The 13,162-nt window shown below is 47.3% G+C and overlaps 1 protein-coding gene across 1 annotated transcript; it reads right to left on the minus strand.

Moving 5' to 3' along the window:
* Positions 1–2,721: 2,721 nt before the first annotated feature.
* Positions 2,722–12,004, minus strand: KLHL35 (kelch like family member 35). Its single transcript, XM_085300524.1, has 7 exons — positions 11,760–12,004; positions 8,326–9,216; positions 5,709–5,893; positions 4,682–4,800; positions 4,022–4,210; positions 3,277–3,465; positions 2,722–2,910 (listed from the first exon to the last, which is right to left on the minus strand). Exons 1-7 carry the CDS (start codon positions 12,002–12,004, stop codon positions 2,722–2,724), a joined length of 2,007 nt encoding a protein of 668 aa, XP_085156650.1.
* Positions 12,005–13,162: the final 1,158 nt, after the last annotated feature.

Consider the following 13,162-nt stretch of genomic DNA (forward strand, 5'->3'; position numbering starts at 1 on the left):
GATCTTCAAGGCCCACCTGGATGCAACCCTATCTAACATGCTCTAGGTGACCCCGCTGGAGCAGGGGTTTGGGTTAGCTGATCTCCAGAGGTCTCTTCCAACCTTACCCATTCTATGATTTTATGATTCTAAGATCTGTCAATGGCCAAACAGGCTATGGGTGAGTTTATAGCCCTATTCTAAATACTTTAGGCAAGGCAGAAATATGGCATGAGAACCAAGCTTTTCATAAGAGCTGGTTTCTCATACTGTTGATCATCCTCAGCTGAGCAGAGTTCATTCAGCACATGCACTTAAAAGGTCTGGTTGAACCCATCCTCTTGAAACACCAGAAGTGTTTTCCAAAGTRCAGTCCGCATGGAAGGAGATGATAACAGACAGTCTGTGAATGAAGAACCTTCTTGGCCAGATAAAGCATGAGTGTGAGGTGGAGACACTGGGCCCCAAACCACACTGTTGGAAGGGGCCTCCGTACCAAAGAAAGAGGTGAATTGCTTAAGGCACAAGCGAGCAGTAAGAGCAACAGAACTGCTCAAGGCAGATGTGTCATGCCTTGTAGTCCTCAGGGAATCGGACTGTAGGAGAATAAAGGTGTCTAACCTAAAGTCTACCACACCATGGGTTGATGTGCACATGCTTTTTTTTTTCTACTGAAGTAAYCATTCCCACCAAAGAGCCAACTGTGATAGCAAATAAAACTTCTTTTCACCAGCATGAACTTCCYTCTCTATCATCAGGGTAATAACCTATACCAGTACTGAATCTCCTTTATATTGCTCAAAGGACAGATTGTGCTACTAACGATCTGACAAAGAGCTAATGTCCACAAGTCTGAAGGAGAATTTGAGTCTGAAACCATAAATAGTGTACCTTGATAGACAAAATTGCCACCATAACCCCCAAACATTTCAAACTCRACTATGAGGAGTATAGGGTATGGTCTCTACAACAAAATACTTCACTTGAATGATGTAAAAACATGCACTTCCTTATGAGAGAAGATTAGCTTGCAAGGTTCCAGCCAGTTTGGCTTCTGTTAACAGTGATTTCTTTTTGCTATGTTTTACAGGTGATGATATCATGAAGAAGAGGTGAACTTCTTAGATCTCACAGAAGACATAAGCATTGGTCAGCTAAAGAGGACCAGATAGAAAAAAAATCAACTCTATGTGGGGAAGAAGGAAATAATATGAGACTTAAGGTAACCAAATGGCTCTGAAGAGGGAAGTATCTGAGCCAAKGCCCATAGTAGTTTCCTCTGAAGAAAGAGTTCACCATCGGGTTGAGGAAAGGAAGGTACAGAGGGAACAGCAGCCAGCCAGCAGCATGCTGTTAGAGGTGTGCACCCCACAATATACAARTAATGGGAGTTTAAGAGACCCACTCTGCATTTGGCAGTAACCAAGTTCATAAATGATCAACATGGACATTTACATGGACCCATCAAATTACCAATTCTAGTCCTGGACTAAAGACACTGACATCAAAAGTTATGGTTGTTCTGCCAAACCAGATGGTCTCAGGATTCTTTCTAAACTCTGAGGCCACCTGACCTGGAACAACGCAGTCTGTGCTATCAAATTCACTCTCCAAATGGGCTACCCCCAGCTGCACCTGGAGAACATGCTGGACCATGACAGCTCCCAAACTATGCCTAGAAACTGTGTGGAAAAGTCAGAGCTGACACAGGTGAAAGCTGTGCCAATAACTGTTCTGACAGCAGSGTAGATATTTGATCTGTCAGAGACTCTGTATTCAGTGTGTTAAATATCATTTTCCTAATTGCCAGCATGCTCTGGAGCCACACTAAGCCAGATGCAATTCCRTGGCTACCATGCTTCAGTTCTTCATGTCATTGTTGCTATCTAAGTGATGGCTAACTTCTACACATTAATATTCCACTACTTACGCTCTCCAAAGAAGAAATTCTTGGCTACACAATTCACTTTTCCTCTTAATGCCAAAGACTCAGTAAGACAATAGTCCAACCACAAAATACATGTGAAAAGAGACAGCACTCTGTGCTATAGGGGGATAGAAGGAAATTTTATACTACATGTGCAAAACTGAGTCAGAACATGGACTATTTAACCAGGCGTTTAGGAATTTAGCACAGAAATTTTCTTGGAATATCAACTTTGAAATCTCAGCCTCAGTCTTCCACTGTCAGTGGGACTAACAGTTCATGGATGTCAACCACCATCYAGGTCAGTGCCATGGTTTGACAAAGGGCTCTATAGAGCTAAATGCACAAATATCTGATAGTTTTAATTRAAGAACTGGATTCTGTAACTGTGACTGTATCAGCCTCAGAAGTCAGAGACCGGCAGAATACATGTCCTTGTAGGACAGCGAGCCTTTGTTTCCACCATAACAGAAAACCATAATCTACAGCCAGGAAAACCTAAGTAAAGATCCAGTTCAGCAGTTTCGGGGGCTGCAATGACACTTGGATCCTACTGTAGCAAGGTCTGTAGTGCAACTTTGACACAGCCCGCACAGCCCCTCCTCGCACGCAGGTCAACATCAAAAGTGTTGGTGTCTGTAAAAACAAAACAGGTTGGTTAGGGCCTGCCTGGAGCACATCTTCAGTGGCTACTATTCTTCCTTGTAGAGGGGAATACCACAGGAAAGAAGGTGGGCTGTCCATCCACACACTGGGTGGCCACTGTCTCAACGGTAGGCTCTGGCTGGGAGGCAGATGCAGTAGAAGCCCCRCGGTCATCTGTTCATGCGTTGCAGGATGGTCACACAGCCGTGATAACTGGTGCAACGCTGCAGTGGAGGCTGCTGCTCCACGCTCCCTGTTGCTGGGTCGAAAGTGAACGCTTTGTCTGTGCCCTCCCCGTTCTCGTCTCGGCCACCCAGGATGTAAATCTTCCCTCCACACACYGTCAGGCCACAGCTCTCCTGGAAAAGAAAAGGAAAGCCCAAGAGTTTAGGAACAGCCCTCTAGCTTTACGCAGTGGGGCTGAGCAGGGGAGCAAGTCATTGCAATTGGCCTGTCTCACCTGTCTAGCAAAAGAGAGGGAAGGTAGGTAGGGAAAGCGGAGTGCAGTTCTTAGGAATTGTGGGTATTTGGGGAACTACTTCATCATGATCCTTGAGCATCATTTTTTTCCTCCAGTTTGCAATGATATGAGATGCTACTACCTTACTCTTCCAGCAAGAGTTTAAGTAGGTGAAATGCCCCCAGCTGGCAATGTGACCTTTGCTGTTTCTAGCCGTTGGCAGACAGAAAAAGCTCAGAGCTTCTTTCTAAAAAAATTTCCTTACCAGCGGTCCAGGGAGGGTGGCCACATCTCGCCAGCTGTCTTTTCTTGGATCATAGCTGAAGATTTTACTGAGGAGTCCACCTACAACATAAATGATGTTGTCCAAGCACACRGCACTGATGCACCGCTGGTAAAAAGGTGTAGGGGACAAGAGTGTCCACTTGTTCTCCTCTGGATCATAACACTGGACCTGAGAGGAGAAACACATCTATTGGAATATAAATTTCTCTCATCTCCATGGTTGGATGAAATTGCTGCTCACTAGCATTGAAAGTGCACAGGGACAGAACGTCAAATGGGAGCTTCAGCACCCAGTGACCACGCACAACTGACTCTACTGAAACTATGCCTAAGGTACAATGAACTCCTGAGACCTCTCTTTTACCTTCTCTGGTCTTACCAGCTTCCATTTAAATCTATGACTTACCCTAATCCCAGACGATGTGAAAAACATGCAACTCCTTCCTTTCATGCAGCAGCTTTTTTTTTTTTTTTTTTGAAAACTTGTGCTCACTTCCTTTTAGCTTAGGCAACCCCATTTCTCTCTGCATCACCTAGTAGACCAAGTTTTCTTGGTCTCTGTCCATTTTTGATGTTTATTTCTGGCCTTTCCTTGAATCCTCTTTATCAAAGCACGATGTCCAAAAATAGAACTACATCAAGCTGATAACTCCCACTCTTGGGCTAGCTAAAGGCTTATTCTGCATGTCTCRGTCTTGTTTCTCATACCCTTGTGTCAACAATACCTTGTCTGTGTTTGCACTGTCATCCACAGCACCACCCAGCACGTATAGTTTGTTGAGACAGGAGACCACGGCCGCTGAGCTCACGGCTTGAGGCAGCGGGGCCAAGGTCGACCAGCTGTTGGAGAAGGTGTCATAGCACTCCACGCTGGAGAGACGGTAAAAACCATCAAACCCTCCCACAGCATAGATCTGCCACAAAAGGAGCAAAGTAAGCTAATTAGAAACTCACGGACTCACCTAATTGGCTATGCTGTCACAGAGTATATGGGATGAGCTTAGGACATGTCCAGAAAGAAAGACACCATGTCAAAGTAAAACCTTCTTCTTGAATCAGCGGCTAGATACATCAGGTTCAAATGCCTCACACTGCATAGTTTTCACCCAAAGACTTTACATATAGTCGTCTGCAGAAGTCTGGCACCATCCCATGGTAGGTCTTATTGTTACGAGTTTCAGATTTCATCTGTGGCTACTTCAGGTGACAACACAAACTTAACTGAAAACAGTGACATCTTAATTATGTTGCAGTAGCTCCCCCATCAAAATCATCTCTAAATGACCCAGAAGACAAACAGTGACAACGTTGTATTATACCGGGCAGTGGGAGACGTGGAAGACAGTGCTCCATGACTTCTTCCAAAAAATAAGGCCAGTKCCTACCTTGCCCTGAAGCGCTGCCATTTTGTGCCTCCATCGGCCTTTCTGCAGACACGCAACTTTGATCCAGACGTTCAACTGGGAGCTCAGCACCCAAACCTCATTGCTGCTGATGTGTCCTCCTGAAAATCAGAGGGATGGAGGGCTAATGGGATCCCAAGGACAGTCGCGTCACCTCACTGCACTACAATAATCCATAGTTTCTCCATGAAATGGAACAATGTAGACCAGAATATGGCTGTTGGGAAGCCAGCTAGAACGCTAGGAATTCTAGGACCCCACAGTACCTTCCTTCTTCAAAATGAATGTTATATTCTACAGTAGCCTCTAGCTAGATGGTTTGGTTATCAGACATACGCACACACTTTCRGTGTGAATAAGAAAGCTTGTGCACAATTCCTTTGGCTATTGATAGCCAGGTGTCTGTGCTCTTATTTCWATGTAACGAAGCCTGAAGATTGTCTGTGCCCTTAAAAAAGCTGGCTAAGCAGAACTTGCTCACTGTAATCCTGTTTTAGGGGTTTTTTTTATAATGTTCCTCCCCACAGGGCTGTGGTTGTGTAAAATCAGCTTCCCAAGGGAGATGTCCTCTGGACTTCAAGGCACTTACTGCACTTCTCCCACCCGTACTCTGGATGCATCTGATGGACATTTTAAATGAGCAGCAGGTAGGAAACCTCATTGTTAAAGGAGGGTGGTTAAACCCTATCTGTTAACCCATTGTTAAACCCTATCTGGCTGCATGCACCAAATCCAGCTCATTCCAGAGACAAACACTTAACAGATGCCCAGAGAAGCAGGAGAGAAATATTATCAACAGTTCCATCCTCCCACAAAAGTCAAGTTGTTCCTTGGAACATCCAAATTTAAATCACGTAAGAATAAGCTTCATCAAGAAGTTACTTTGCTGCCAGCTGGGGTGCGCATGAATAAAGCCTCAGTGAACAAACCTGAGGCATGGTTGTCCAAGTGARGCCTCACTGCTCCTCTTCCTAACCGAGGAGGGACCAGCTGGCCCATGGCATCTCACCTGATATGTACACATCATTTTTCAGCGTGCAGGCAGCAAACTCTGACTTGGTATAGCCAGGCACGCTAGAGAGGGCTGTCCACTGCCTGCTCTTCGGATGATAGAGGTCCGTGAAGGGCAGCTTCAGAAGGCCTTTCTTATCGCAGCCYCCAATAATGACGATAACTTCTGCCATCTCCATGAACCTGGACCAAGACAGGCATGAATAAGTCCACAGGCCAGGTCACTCCTTCCTGCTGCCCCTCCTGCCCATCTAGGATCCTGGCAGCACCGTCCAGTGGATAGAGTAGGCTTCTTTCCTGCATATACTACTGATTTTCTAGGCAAGTCTTTTCACCCCTGCACTTTCTCTCCTGGCTGCATGCGCAAACCGAAGACATGTCTCAGCTTGTGTGGGAAGGGGTCTAACCTGCACACGGAAGGAGAGGCACCTTTAAAAACCCTTCGTGAGACTGGCTCCTGCCACTGCCCTCCCTCTATCTGCACAATCAAGCCTAATCCTCAAGGCGTAGCCACAAGCGTGGAAAGCCATTCCTGGCAGAGAGCYTGTGACAAGCTCCCTGCCTGGAGAGAGAAGTGTTTCCAGGAAAGCTCACTCTCTCCAGCCGTAATAGCAGCAAGCAGATGAGACAGCCAGCAGGGAAAGGAATATCCTGCTAGCTAGTCGGTGGTGAGAGAGGAACAACTCTGCAGGAGGGAAGGAGAGAGGAAGGAGGAGAGTGAAAGAGGATTTGAAAGACTGTGGGCCAGTCCTGGGCCCTGCCATAGTTTGTACAGCCTGAGACARTTCAATTACGGCCAAAGCTATAAAAGGACAGAGGTGAAACGTGACCACCAAGGGTGGCACTTACTCCCATGAATTTTAGCTGTCTACCTGCTTGAGCTGGTCACCACAGATCCTTTTATTGAGCAGTTCTTTATATAATGGCCTGTTGTGGTATTCAGTGCAGAGAAGACCCTGCTTCAAGCCTCACCTTGGCTGGAGAGGATTCACATCACCTCTTCCCCCCCCGCCAGAATAATGTCCTAAATACCAGGGTGGGACTTCTGAAGTGTTTTGAGGCAACCTTCAGTGTTCTGTCAAGGCCACTTCACTGAGAGGTCAAAATATCTGGATKCCTTGAGCCAAAGGGCAGGAGAGCACAAGACCCCTGAACTTTAATTCCTCGCGGCAATGCTTGTCAGCTAGGCACTGTACTGATGGCCAGGAGGAGACAGACTAGGGATATTGAGGGAAACACCAAAAGAGGCAGAATAAGAGTAGACCAGTGGCAGAGCTGGGAACGGAAATCAGGTCTGAGCCCACTGCTCAGTCCATTGGTGAATTCAGCCAGAAGTAAAGAGCTACAAATATGCCTGCCTGCCCACGGCTTGGACRTGCATTTAGATGGCATCATTGCACACCCACCGCAGCATGTCCAGAGCACACCTTGCTAACAAAAAAGTTTTGCACGCATTAATGTAAACTTCACAAGAGCCCTTTAAGCCAAGCCAACCATCTCCAATGCCTCCATTTGGGAARTAGGGAGGTCACAAGTGAAACAAGTGAAGCAACTTGAGTAAGGCCTGTGCTGGTGGCCTTATGAAAGCTATGAGAGCAGGGTTTCCAGTACTATTTGAGTCAGAGCAGTAGAGTCACTTCATGACAGGTCATACTCATGTGAGCCTTTCCACAAGTTAGGGCTCAGGGCAGGCACCTGAACAGCTTTACARGAGCCAGACCAAAAATAACAGGTTGGCTTTGAGCTRAGGTGACAAGCGTCAATGTCACCAYACTTCCTGGTGCTTCTTCATGGTGACTTTAGCACTCCTGGTTGCAAGAACATACCCCAGGGACACCTAATTTGGCTCTGTGGGGAGCTGAGGTCTAGCATGACTCATCAGCTTGTGCTCATGTTACAAAAAAAGCTTCTATGCTGCTTTATGACCAGARCTGACTTGAGGAGTTGGAAAACCACATTCACCTAAGCTGATCACTGTGAGACTGCAGATCTGGGTGCATTCTCATCTATCTGCCCTTATAGCCAACTACTACCATTCCTTTCTGTCCAGGATGAAAAGAAAATAGCAGAAACAYGACCTCTTCCTTTACGTTTTAATTTAAAATGTAAATGGCTTTTATCCACTCTTTTTTTTTATCCATTTTTTATCCACTCTTTAGTTTGAAAAAGGTAAAAAAAATGCTTCAAAAAATCACCACTATTGCCTTTTTCTGTCATAAATTAACTTTTGGAAAAAAATTCACATCAAAACACAGATTTCAAAAGTGCAAGATTGTTTGCTTCCTCTTTATAGCACTCTAAGCCTCAGGTGATCTCCAGTAGCATGACTGCTGTTGTAAAGAAATCTCCCTGCACTCTAAGTAGAATTGYAAAAGCACAGGAAAAGTAGGGTTCCTCTGATTCTGAGCCAGAGTCACTACAGTACCAGAGGCCAAAGTATCTCATTCAGTCTTGCTGTAAAGCTAGGTTCCTCATATTAACATACTGCTAAAGCAAAAGGTTTCCAAAGAAATGTGAAAGAAAATCTTAAGCCAGAAAAACCTAGAAAAACCCAGGAACCCTCCCCTCCTGAACATAGGTCATACAGGTCTAGGGAAGAAGGTGCTGGCTTTTACCTTCTGGGCCTTGATCGCAAAGAGCTGACCTCATTCCCAAGGATGTAGTACTTGCGTGCCTCATGCAGTAGAGGAATGCACTCCTTTGAGTCCTGGATGAGTCCATCCATTTCCACCTTCTCCAGGAAGTACGTGGGATCAAGTAGGGGCAGACGCACATGCTCAAGGAGTTCCTTCAAYGCTCCCTTCCGAACAGGTATATCATGCCGTACCCAGCGCATCACTGCTTCRAAGACCACTTCCTCCTTGGGGACCACCAGCTGCTCACTGGAAAGATATTCAACCAACTCCTTCACCCCCATCTCCAGGAACTCTTCATGACATGACACCTCCACAAAACACTCCAGCATGAACCTCTTGCTCTTCTCTGTCAGGGAAGTGATAGAGAATGAATCGGCAAACTTCATGATGCCCAGGCAATTGCATGGGTGAAGCTGACCTTCAAGGAAGGTGACACAAGCATCTCGGAGCTTGGAGATCTGCAGCAAGTCAGATAGTTCCAGGATGTCTTCAACATTGTCCTCTTGAATGATGATATTCCCCCCRTACATATAGTCGAGAAGGAGAGACATGGTTGAAGCAGAAATCTTCTGGATGCTGATGATATCCTGGTGGCCTTCCTTGAGATTGCTACCAAACATGGCCCGGAAATATGTGCTGTTGGCTGACAAAGTGGCCCGATGACAGGGGAATTCTTGTCCGTCAATCAACAGCACCACATCTGTAAAGATGCCACTTTGCCGGTAGGAGTTTAGTGTCTGGAGGATTTGCTCAGCRTGGCAGGACCCACTGCAGAGCTTCATGTGCAGCTTTTCTTTGCTTGAGTCCCGAGATGCATTTTCCAGGCTGCTTGTTCTGTAACTTGATTCTTCTTTCATCAGTCGATGCATCCTGATCGAGAAGGATTGAAGGAGACAAGAGAAGAACAGTATGCTTATTAAAATACTTAACTACAATATCCATCATGGGTTTGTGATGTGCCTCAGTTCCAYGAGGAAGTACAGCTTCCAGGCAAAGTATAACCAAACTCTGCCCCTTCATCCTGACCCACAGCTCATCCTCAGCAATGAAACATTTCCTCCAAACCACACAGCACAGTGATGTGTACCAGGATATTTCCCACCCAGTTCCATCCCATTAGACCAACCTCTTCTTATTTTAGGAGATATTTTCTCCTTAGGCAGTTGCCCTGCCCAGCCTATGCTGTACTTCATGATACCCTGCTGGTACCTTTGTCTACTTCACCTGCAATCAATGGACACTGCTTCTGCCACTGAAGGACAGGAGGGGATATACGGTAATCATGACTGAGGAGAATGTTACCTTGAAAACCAGGTGTGTCATGGGAACTCCTAGGTCAGCTCCGCAAGGGTCCACTCAACCCAGCAAGGATCCTGAGCTTAGATGTAAACACATCAAGCTACTAGGTTTCCAGGATCAGCTCAGGGCCAACACCATTATGAGAGAAGTGGGATGTATAAACCCAGYTTACCCTGTCCAAATGGACAGTCGGGTTTTCCACTATGTAGTGGAAAGCTGCAAGTGGAAAGWGTGACTGCACTGACAGCACAGAGGATATGTGACTGTTTCCTAAGGTCACATAGAAAGGTTGTTGTCAGAGACGGAAACCAAATCAGACCCTCTAACTAACACCTCATTACCCTTTCCTTTTTTTGCTGACATTTTGCCACTTTTGTTGGCTGATTTATCCACTCTGCCAGACACTGAAGCTCCATAGTACAKCCCAGCCATGAACAATGCAGAATTTTGACTTTTTGTATCCACCATAGTTCCCCAGAAGTCTTATTCCAGTGAAAAATCCAGAGGTAAGCATGTGAGACTGAGATTTGCCAAAGGTACTTAYGAAATTAGCTGCCCAAAGGCAAGGGTGATGCCTGCCTGTGTATACCTTTCTGCTAGATTTGTTCTCCAKGTGAGTTTAAAAGTCACATGCTCAGCCTGGAGGCTGTAAACGGTTGTACATCCAAACAGGTGATCACTGCTCAGATGGGTCAAGGAGGCAAGCAGCACAACCTGGGAAGAGTAGCCGGGAGCCCCTATGTTGCTTATCCCTGGGGGAAAAGACCTCTCCCCGCTGGGGTGGGGGGGGGTCTGAAAATCAGAGGAGTATCACGGCATTGAAATAGCAACAAAAAMCGACCATCTGACGATGGCAAGTGAGCCAGAGACTCCAAACTATGATTTCTAAATCCTCTGCAGCTGCTTTCACAGTCCTAGATTCCCCCCAGTACTTCTGCTCTGCCCCATTTCCTCCAGTTCTGCCCAAAAGCTGGGTCTGGTCCATCACCAGTGCACAGACCCAGCTCCCCATGGGGGATGGAAGTAGAGGATTGCGCGTGGATCCCTGATCACCTASCCAGCTGCACTCCCATCTGGACTTGAAATAAGTGGGGCACAGCGATGCCACCAACTATGTGTTAAAGCAGGGCAGATACCCAGCACCGCTCTTGGAGAGGGTGGTGTCAGTAGGGGTGTCCGACAGAGGACTCCAGGCTTGGGAGTGGACAGAGATGCCTGATTACGGCTCCAGCTTTCATTGTGCAAGTTTTAGGTTGCTTTTCCAAGGCTTAGTAACAGCAAAGAGCCTAGTTTGGGGACTCTTTGGGGCTCAAACCTCCAGAAGTGCTCAGATTCTCCCATACTCCAGAGGACACATCCTAGCTGCACCTTACTGGGATAGCTGGGTGTAGGACASTCAGGTCTGGTCCTTGGGATCCTTTTCCCACCCCTACACCCCAAGGAAGTGTCACCATTTCCTTTGTGTCTCCAAAAATCCCTCAGCAGTAGGGAAAGCAGCTCTGCCTCTGTCACAGGGGTGCTGCAGAGACTTGAAGAGAAGTTAAAGCAGCATGACCACCACTACATAAATATCTAAGAAACCCTGGAGGGGTGGGTGAAACTCCAGCCACCCCAAACGCCACTGACAGGCCTCGGGTCTATGCAGCTCTTAGCCAGGCTGAAGTGATTTAGAGAAGTTACAACAAAGACATGTCTCTAGAGATGCCTTCCGCACAGAGTACGGCAAGCTCTGCAGTTTGCAGGCTCACGCATCTCTGACAAAGACAAATACGTCTCTGTCCACACTTCTCTCCCTGATCTGCTCGCATTTCCAAGCCGTCAGGGTCACTCGCAGCTCCGCAAGGCTTGGTGCTGGGAAAAAACAGTTGGGGCTGACCTCCATACAAAAAGACCCCCCTGCCACCCTTCCTGGAGTAAGCCAGACACCTCTGCACAGCTCGCAGCCCTCCTGTCTACCCACAGGGCAAGCGATACTGAGGCTGAGGAGGAACTGGGTTTTCTTCACCACGGGTCATCCCCTCTCTGGATCACCCTCTCCATCYGAGTCCCACAGCGATGGCTTTATTTTTCTGGCTATGCTTCCACAAATGCTAGCGCGAAAAGTCAAATGTTACCTGGCCAGCAGGTCACGTCCTCCAGGCGAGACCTWGAAAAGCTTCAGCTTCCCTCTCGGAGGAGAGTTCACATTCGTGTTGGGGCTCTGCACGGAGGCAGGTTGCAGCCCTAAGGCATGCTCAGCTCTTCTCCAGCAGTGCTTCAGGAAGCACAAAAGCATCCCCTTTATCCWCACTGCCAGAGAGGTGGGGGAGAAATCTGCTTTTGTTTCTCCTGAATGACATGCTGGAGAGCTACAGGGCATTAGCCATGCAGCTGTCAATAACAGCCAGCCAGGGAGGAGCCAGGACGCAGGGAAAACCCATAGCGGCTTAGGAAAAAAAAATATATCACACCAGGGCAGCTTAAGAGGACTGAGCCATCTGGAGAGCAAACTGGAGTCCAGGTGGAACGATTCATTTGATAGAGTCTCCGGCTTTCTGAAAACCACACTAAAGAGGATAAATAAAATATGGCTTTTTGAGCAGAAAGGCAYCCGGAGCAGGAATGGATTGGAACAGGGAAGAGCGGCTAAGCCTCTCGTTAACATGTGGTAATTAGGTCCATGAGGAAGACGAGAACAGGAGAAGAGATTTGCCCCATGTGGTTTTCCACACTCTCTTCTGCAACCCCATCCCAACAGTTGGCTGGATTTTTAAATGCTGGTAGCAGGAATCAAAGAAGCCCTTGGGAAGCTGCTATTTGCTCCACAAAGTAACCGCTGTCCTGAAGGCTGTCAAAAACTATAAAACCATAGTGTGACCRTAGTGTGACACAGACCACCTTCCCTCTCTTACTCAGCATTGGTTTGAACAACCTCTATGATTTCATGATAGGCAGCAGGGAAATATCAGTAATAACCAAACTCTGTGTGTTGTCAACCCAGTGAAACCATCCCTCTGCTGAGGCACCACAGCCACATTTGCTGACTGGCTCAGTGTCCCATCACCCAGGCACTGGGCACAAGCTGGCATCCTACTTGCTCCCACCATTTGCATATGAATCACCAGCAACCTAGAAAGAGCCTGTGGTTTCCCAGCCTGTGCAATGGGACGGAGGAAGGATTTGTTCTTAGGATCTTCCGCTGGGACGGCATCAGCACTGCCAGGCAGCACTAGCCAGGGCTTCCGCCGTAGCCAGGCACACGTGGAGCTTGGGGTGTCTGGCCACGCAGGGTGGCCTCAGACCTGATTTTTCTCTGTGTAGAGATCACTGGGAGCAGGGCCACCAGGCCAAACAGCAGCACAGTGCTGACCCTGCCCCATAGAGCACAACAAGCAGGTTTCCTGAGCAYGGGGGAACATGAGGAACCCTTCAGTGAGCATGCAAGGCTGTCTTCTTTGCAACAACAGTGCACGGTGCTACTGATATGTTCAAAGCCCATCCTCAGCTTCAGGCAGGGGGCTGCAGCTACAGAGGGCAA

The sequence above is a fragment of the Rhea americana genome, unplaced genomic scaffold, assembly GCF_003343005.1.
Source record: "Rhea americana isolate MKP2758 unplaced genomic scaffold, rheAme1 scaffold_165, whole genome shotgun sequence".
NCBI classification, from domain to species: Eukaryota; Metazoa; Chordata; class Aves; order Rheiformes; family Rheidae; genus Rhea; species Rhea americana.